General features: G+C 46.1%; 1 protein-coding gene across 1 annotated transcript in view; it reads left to right on the top strand.

The window, feature by feature from the left end:
• Nucleotides 1-616: 616 nt before the first annotated feature.
• Nucleotides 617-8546, top strand: part of LOC147879749 (aspartic proteinase 39-like) — a 115379-nt gene continuing 107449 nt past the window's right edge. The window contains exons 1-3 of the mRNA XM_087371933.1: nucleotides 617-670; nucleotides 1579-1903; nucleotides 2163-2292. Coding sequence (XP_087228059.1) covers nucleotides 1662-1903; nucleotides 2163-2292 — 372 coding nt within the window. The 5' untranslated portion in view covers nucleotides 617-670; nucleotides 1579-1661. The remainder of the gene's footprint in view (nucleotides 671-1578; nucleotides 1904-2162; nucleotides 2293-8546) is intronic.

Genomic DNA, 8546 nt, shown 5'->3' with positions numbered 1-8546 from the left:
GTTGGCTAAAAGAAAGGCCAGGTGGGCTCTTGCGTCTCCCTCTGTCTCAGCTTGTGTTGGCTATGGCAGATTGGAGCTTGTTGGCTATGGCAGGCTGGAGCTATTGGCTATGGCGGACTAGAGCTGGAGCCGGTCTTGTAGCTAGTTGCTCTGCTAGCTCCGCACAAGACACATAGGGGAACATGCTAGTGCTGGGCAGCTTCAGCAACGCGCCGCACGGACTAGCTTCTGTCTGAGCTTGTGTTGGCTATGGCAGATTGGAGCTTGTTGGCTATGGGAGGCTGGAGATATTGGCTATGGCGGACTGAAGCTGGAGCCGATCTTGTAGCTTTGCTAGCTCCGCACAAGACACATAGGGGGGGCATGCTGGTGCTGAGCAGCTTCGGCAACGCGCCGCACGGGTGGGCGAATTTTCTTATTTTTTGGGTATTTCAGTTGAAGGTGGGAATGCTCTCGCAAAAGATGAAGTGGCGAAAAGGGCGAAGGACACGTGGGCAGGATTTGTCCAAGTAGGAAGCCACGTCAGAAAAGCAATGCCAACTGGATGCCAGGTTCTGTGTGTCTGTTTGTTTCAGCCTGTTGGCTATGGCGGACTGGAGCTTTCTGGCCATGGCGGACCGGAGCTTTCTGGCTATGGCGTACCGGAGCTTCTTCATTCTTTGCTTCACAAGTATTTCCCTCCTCCCATTTTCCTTCTTGCATTCCATGACCCTTTCTCAATCATGTTTCCTTCGAGCTCTTTGGCTATGGACGCAGTAGCTGCACTATCGGCGTTTCCTTTCTTCCGTTTTCCTTCGAGCTCTTTTTGCTATGGCACACTGATGTTTTTCCTTTCTGGATGATGATTATCCCCTCGAGCTCTTTGGCTATGGCGCCCCGTTTCCTTTCTTCCGTTTGCCTTCTTCCAACCCGTCTATCGTTCTGGTTTTCCCTCCTCTTCATGATCTGCATTACAGCCGTTCCGGCAAGCTTCGTTTTTGTTGTGTAACTTCCGAGTTGGCGAAAGGCCCTGCTTTGCTCCTGAAGAATCGGCGCTTCCTCTCTCTCTCTCTCCTTTTTCGTGTGCAGGGATCGTTCTGGATCATCCTTCTCTGCATGAATTGCACAGCTTAGCCGTGCTTTGCTGCTGAAGAATCGGCGCTTCCGACCTTGCTTTGCCTTGGATCGTTCTGGAGCATGAATTGCACATTTTTCTGCCTATATGACGGAGTTGCATTGTATGGCCGAATACATGGATCTTCGGAGCTTCTATGCTGCCGAAGAATCAGAGTCTCTTTAATTCCTTTATCGTTCCGGATCATCGTTCTCCGCATGGACTGCTCCTGAGATTGGCGCCCTGCTTTTTGCATTCTTCCATACATTGATCATCTGTAAGCCTGCATGAATTGCATTTGCCGTCTACCAAACCTTTGCCCTGCTTTGCTGTGGAAGAATCGTCCTTCTCATTTGTATAATGAATCTTTCATAACATTTCTGTCTGGAATGCACCATTTTACCGAGCTTCCTGTCTAGTATACGCTCACAACTATGGCGGAGTTGCTTTGCTACTGAAACTTGTGTTTCCCTTCTTCTTCACAGCGTTCTCTGAGTGTTTTGGACTACGCTAGAGAACAAACACAAAGTGTGAAGCAAGCTCCCTCTGCAGAAGATTTTGTTCCGGCATGGCTCTCAGGACTCCCCTCTGGCTGGGTGTGATTTGGTTTCTCTCTCTCCACCGTGTTTCCTGCTCGTCTTTCAGGCTGCAACACCGGTACAGCGAGTTGGAGGGATCAAGCAAACAAGGGGTCATGACCTGGGAGCACTTTCAACAATTGCTTGGCCATGATACGAAACGCCATGCCCGAAATTTGGTTGGCGCAGCTTCCTTTCCAGTAGGTGGCAATGCAGATCCAACTGTGGCAGGGTCTCTCTCTCTCTCCGTCCCCTCTCCGCTACCTCGCTCCACGTATAAAAAGACTAACAGAATTCCTATCAGCTGCTCTTCGTCTTCATTAGGAACTTGAGCGTTGCTTGCGTTCGAAATATGGTGCTTTCTGAATGACAACCATTTATGAGGAATATGAACGCGATAATTTTTTGCGAGTCTCTCCTTGGAATCCTTAATCAATCAAGAATCGATTTGTAATTAGCGAAATTTTGACACTGCTGTGTGTCAATTCCAGATTATATTTTACGGAGCTTGATATCGGAACGCCGTCTTCCCAATATTATGCACAAGTGGACACGGGCAGTGACCTGCTGTGGCTTAGTTGCGCGTCCTGCGCAACATGTCCAACATCGACTAATCTAGGGGTAAATGTTCCATCTCACCCTTGATCTCGGATACACAGGATCTTCCTTTTTCATGGAATCTCTGTCCTGCATTTGAGAGTCGATGCTAATATTCCATACTCAACTTGCTCAAGACTCGTTAAAGAACCTTGGGTGGATGGAAGAGGTCTACTTGTTTTGTTGATGTTTAGCCTTAGAAAGCAGCAGAGTTACGTGACTCTCCAGGATAATTGGCGAAGGCAAGCAATGAGAAGCAAATTATTTTTTAAACACGTATCAAACGTTTGGAAGTAAGATTTTACAACATAAATAGCAAACGAGACATTGGCACAAAGAAGCTTCACCGAGTAAAGCTTTTGATGGTTATTGATTAAAAGTGGGCAAACACTCGAGGCCTTGCAACCCAGACAGTCAAATTCATTCCTAGGCGCGCTTTCAAACATAATAATTATGCTGAACGATTATAACTTATTAATTACAAGTAGGCAAAGATGTCGAGCCAAAGAGAGCCTGATTTATTTCTAAATATATCTAAGAAAGAAGAGGGCCCACTTCCACCACTAAAATTCTTTTGAGGAAATTAATATATCTTGGATTAATTGTGTTGAAGACTGAGCTCTCATCAACCACATCCCATTACCTTGTGCATTAAGTGATAATGATGTTGGCTCATGTGACTCACGTGCGACATCCACCAAATGGCTTTTTGAGGTTGGTGCCACTCTAGGGATTGTATCACTCAGCTTAAGAGGCTTGTACGAATTTTTTTATGGAGTGGTCTAGATGGCACAACTGATGTTACAGCCAGGGTGGCTTGGGAAACCTTGATTCTTCCTACAAGAGAAGGAGGTTTGAATATCATCGACCCAGATCTACAGTGCAGAGCTTTACTCTGCAAGTTCGTTGTGAGAGGGCTTATGCCAGGGCAAGAGCCTTGGAAGGATTTTTTTATCAGATGCATACAGTCTCGCACGCCCACTTCAGGAGAGGATTGGATACACAGTACTAGATGGGTTTTCACCACAGCCCACCTCAGGTCTCCCTCTTCCCCTCTTATGGTTGCTATCCTGAAAGCATGGGCCAGCTTCAGGAGTACTCTTCGCAGGATTCCCCCATCCACCCGTGAAGAGATTGAAAGGCAGCCTATCATGTGGAATGACAGGATTTTGGATGAGCTTGGCAGACCACTTGGAGCTTCTCCTTACATGCAGTGGCCAAGATGGGAGAGGGGCCCTGCATCTACAGTGGGAGCATGGAAAGCCTGCAGGAAGCTTCCTGCAGACCAACAAGCCCAGATGGTTCTTAATCTCAGAGGGAGTGCAGGGAGAGTCTAACAGATTGAGGCAGCCTTGCCCTTGGATTGGGTGGACACAGATGACATGCCTATTACTTGCTCCACCTGGATGGGGGCATTTTTCAGATTGGGAGTTCCTTTACAGGTGATTGCTTTTCTTGACCCACATGAGGATGCCTTAGTATTTGATGTTTCTTCGGGGGGCAGGCTGTCCAGATCCACAGACGATATCTTGTTGGAGGTACCGTTTCAGCCAGTCAGGATAGTGGGCTTCATGGAGCATGGCTCTCTTTCACAGTGGTACTTGGATCTGACCCGCTTCTCCTCGCCCTTGGCTCATGGAGGCTGTGGCTCTATGGAGGTGTCCCAACTAAGTTTTTGTAGTGGGACCCTGGGGAATGGGAATGGATAGATGAAGGGCACCGAGAGAAGGGCATCCCCTTCTTTCGTTACACGGTCAGTAATGCCAGGAAATTCCAGCTCAGCTTTGTAGGGGTTGGAGGCCCACCAGAGCTCATCATTGGAAGAACTTTCAGATTCCTGCTGACTTGCAGAAATTTTTTTGGCAAAGACTCTGGAAATCCCACCGGAATAGAAAAATCACTCTCTTCTTTTGGCTTTCTATTCATGGTGGGATAGCAGTAAACCATTGGAGGTCCAAGTTCGGAGCTGACCCTTCTTGCCCTTGCTGTCTTTCTGCTTTGGAGACAATACAGCACTGCCTATGGGATTGCAGACAGGCGAGAATTATATGGAAGGGGATTGCAAGACTTTTCAGCACTTTTGTTCGCCTACCTTTCTATATGACCTGGGGATCAATGGCTTGGCTTACTCTTTCAGGGCCCCAGGTATTTTTTGAGAGACTTGATTCCTCTTGGGCTCTTCACATCCGACGACACCTTGTGGAGTCGTGCTCTCTAGAGGACGTTCCGGCCACTCTTTTCAGGGCTGCTCACTCCTCGGTCGACTCTCCATGGGAGATCCTAGCTAGCATTGCAGCATGGCACATTTGGAGAGCCAGATGCACTGAGGCTTTGGAGGGTTCTCAGGTTCACCCTTCTCAGATCTTGGCCAGTACTTGGACAGATACGATACACACTCTGATGGCCATTTGGGCGACCATGCACGGATCATCTCAAGCAGCCTCCTTCAGGAGAGTTACTTTTCTCAAAGATTGGAGAGACTCTCCCTTCTTTGTTGAGACTTCTACAGGGTTGAGATGGCATTTTCAGCCTCAGCCTTGGTTTCTTTCTACCTCATTCCCCTGAGGTGTTTTTTATTACATGCTTAGCATGGTGTATTTCCACACAGAGCTTGTCTAGCAGGTTTCTTTCTTACTTAATAGAAGTCTCTTTTTTGAAAGAAAAAAAAAAAAAAAAGCTTTTTGAGACTAGTTGATGGTGAATTTAGTATAACAAAAGATAGAATAACCTTTTGTATTTGCCAACCGAATTTGGGTAACATCTAATCATTTGAAAAAAAGGCTTTGATATTTAGCCTGTGGATGAATGTGGTGTTCTAGTCTATGATTGCCAAAAAGTTGTTGTAGTAGAAACTTGTGCTATTCTTGTGGCATGTCCCCATGCTATTGCAATAGACTCGCTCGACTCGCTCCACATGTGCTCTTGGATGGTGGTATGCAACGACAATGCAGTTAGGATTGTTGCTAGAGCCTTAGGATGTTGTGGTATGCGACAAATGCAGTTAGGATTGTTACTAGAGCCACAGCCCATCAACTTGCTATCTTCAAGCCAGCCAGCTCCTACATACCTTCTAGGGTGAAATTGTCCCACTTTTGGGGGGTGAGACACGGCTTTCACCTGAGGCTATTAAAGGAAGGAGAGCCCTTGCATTCTTTGCAGCTCTCGCCCACATTAATTGGTGCTGCTACTGCTCTCTTTCTCTTCCCTCTTGGACCAGTTCTCTTTGGTCAGACATTCCCCTCAATTTGCACTCAGCTTGCACCTCCAGTTAGCAGCCAGTTGCAACCAGTTACATGCTCAGTGGACAGCCCATTGCAGTGACTTATCATGCTAAGTTAGCAACCAGTCGCATCCCTCTCCTATGCTCACTTAGCAGCTAGTTACAGCCTGTGGTGTGCTTCATTGAGACAGCCAAATTCCAGTTCAGTTGCCTTCGGATCCTTCACGCTTTGTGACAGCCAGTCTACAGGCTTAGTAGTTAGCCAGCTGCATGCTCATCTACAGCCAGTTGCTTGTTCATCAGCCATTTGTGCTGCTACACTTGTGCACAGTCACAGTCAGACTTGTGCTCAACTTGCAACCATTTTTTCCATGCCCAGTTTGCAGCCACTCTTATGCTCACGTAGTAGCCATACTCATGCTTTGTTATGATCCATTCTTGTGTTGGCCGCAAACCGGAGCTCAGTTTCTGCAGCCATCCTTGTGCTAAATAATCCACAGACCTATGCTTGGTTATGTGCAGCTTATGCTTCCCCTCACAGTCAGCTGAAAATCTTTAAACTAGCCCCATTCAAGTGAAAAGGACACACTACCTGCAGCTAGATTAAGTGTTTTCTGGATCCGTCTATTAGAAGATTGTTAGGGATGTAGTCTTGCATTCGCATACAGTCCTTGGTTAGGATTGTACTCTCTGAATCTTCACAGCAAGGATGTGTAATGATTTTCTGTCACTAATGCTATGGAAACAGTGAATGTAGTGCAGGCCTCTTAGAATTGGAGATCCCATGGGGAGCAATAAACTAAAAGCTTTACAGTTTCTGATTCTGAAATTGTTTTTAATTTAAAGTAGCAAATATCAATGCTGGAAGTATGTTGGGATTTCAATTCTTAACCCATGAAACAATGAATCACGTGGTAGGCATCTTCCCTTGGGTTTGGAGAAGCGTAACATTAGCCAACGACATTCTAGTTAGCTAGATCCTTTTCTTTATATGGCTCTAGAGTGATCACTGTTGTGTAGATCTGGGCACTAGAGCTGTAGATATAGGCTGATAAGGGTTAGGGTACCACGTGATATTTTCCATATCTGGGCACTAGAGCTCTAGATATAGGTTAATAAAGGTTTGTGCTCATCGTCCAAACCAAGCATCCCATTGTTGTAATCATCTTGGAAATAACATGATGCCATTGCAATTTATCAGAGATCACTAATCCTGACAAGGACTTTCTCTCTCTCTCTCTCTCCCTCTCTCTCTCTCTCTTCCTCCTTACTAGTTGGCTGGACTCATTTTACAATGATATCAGAGCTCACTCTTGGGTTGGTGAAGGTCCCCAATTCTTTAGTGGCTGCTCTTCACTTTGGTCAAGTTTTGGTAGAGTTCTATCACTCAGTAGAGCTGTAATTCCTGTTTCTCTCAGTTCAGTTCTGCTTGTTTCTGCCCAATTCATTTCTCCCCCCTTCATGCATACCATGATAAACCAGTGGTGAAGTGAAAAAACCTCCAAGCCAGGGTTCTAGGATCTCCTCTATCTCCATGCTACCCCACAAGCAGAACTCATCATCCGTATACAACCACAAGGACACATATGGTGTCTGCTAATGCATCATCACCCAAACATAGATCCCATAGGATCACCCCCAAACTAGAGGTCAAGCAACTTCCAACCATAGTCCTATCCTAGGTACCATACCAAGGAGCCCCATCTGTGCACAGATGTCGTTAGGAAGACACAGGCTTGGACTGTTGGAGCATAGAGGAGTAGGGAGAGGAGGTAGGGTAGGAAGAGGAAGAGAGAAGCAAACAAAGCAACTAATGAAATGGAAATGGAAAGAACTGAAAGAGAAATGAAATAAAAGACTTACATTGAGAAGCTTGATGTTGACTCCTATGATGTCACACAACACAAGTACACCTTCATATAATCTAGATACTAGACACTAGACACTAGAATGCCAAAGTGTATACGGGATATCTCCCACTATGACACATGGCATCCATAGGACACACTAGACTAAAACACACAAAACTCACTCAACTTGACTCCATTTCCTAACACCCCCCCATGGAGGAAAGGTGAGGGACTACTGGAATGGAACCAAGAGTCCTACAATATCAGCTTGAGCTCTAATGTAATAGCTCATAGCTTCGGCCACAAATAAAACAGATAGGGGGCTAAAGGGCATCCTTGGCGGATTAAATCTAGTAATCTCAAACCTGTCCCCCCTGACTCCACCGATCAAAACCTGGCTGTGGGCTGATCTGTATAGGGCTGACACACCTCTGATCCATGCATCTGAGAAACCAAAGCGAGAGTAAGTGTGCCCTCCAGAAAGCCCCAGTCTACCCTGTCATAAGCTTCTCAAAGTCCAAGAGTAGAATGGCCAGCCTGTGGCCATTATGCATGGCCCAATCAGAAGCCTTCCAAAATGAGAAGATGTTGTCAAAGATGCTCCTGCCATGCACAAAGCCCGCTTGCGTATCATGGATAAGATCTGGAAGAAAGGGATGCAGACAAAGGCTAATAGCTTTAGCTAGGATTTTATACAAAGTACCCAGCAAGGTAATTGGTCTCCAGTGAGACACTAAGTTTCTACAACCCCCTTTCGGAATCAAATGAATGAGGTGTAAGACATTACAAAGATAAGGTGTTGTAGGCATAAAGTCAACCCTATGGTTGACCAGTAGTACTTGGGTACTATATATACCAAGTACTTGTATTGTTTCATTTGAACATTTCTATTTGAGCTTTCTTGTGTGTGCACTCTTGCTCACTTGTGTTCACAACTTGTCTCCACTTCGTTCCTACGTTTGGTATCAGAGCGATTCCGTCTCTAGAGCCCATTCCCGCACTTGCTTCCAGACACCCGCAAGCTTGGTGCTCCAGTGTGTGTTCCTAGTTCTCACATTCAGCTCTCCAGCTTTCGTTTGAGGTAGCTCCAACAGTCCAGCGGCTGTTTTTTGACCTTTTGAGGTCCAATTTCGACATTTTTCGAAATTTCGGAGCTGCCCGCATACAAACAAATTCGTCCCGCACCATTTCAGGCGAAAAGTTTTTTT

This window comes from Dipteris shenzhenensis, chromosome 33 (assembly GCF_047967505.1).
Source record: "Dipteris shenzhenensis isolate YYH24624 ecotype China chromosome 33, Dip_SZ_1.0, whole genome shotgun sequence".
NCBI classification, from domain to species: Eukaryota; Viridiplantae; Streptophyta; class Polypodiopsida; order Gleicheniales; family Dipteridaceae; genus Dipteris; species Dipteris shenzhenensis.
The sequence above is the reverse complement of the archived record's forward strand: the minus strand, read 5'-3'. Positions and strand labels throughout refer to the sequence as shown.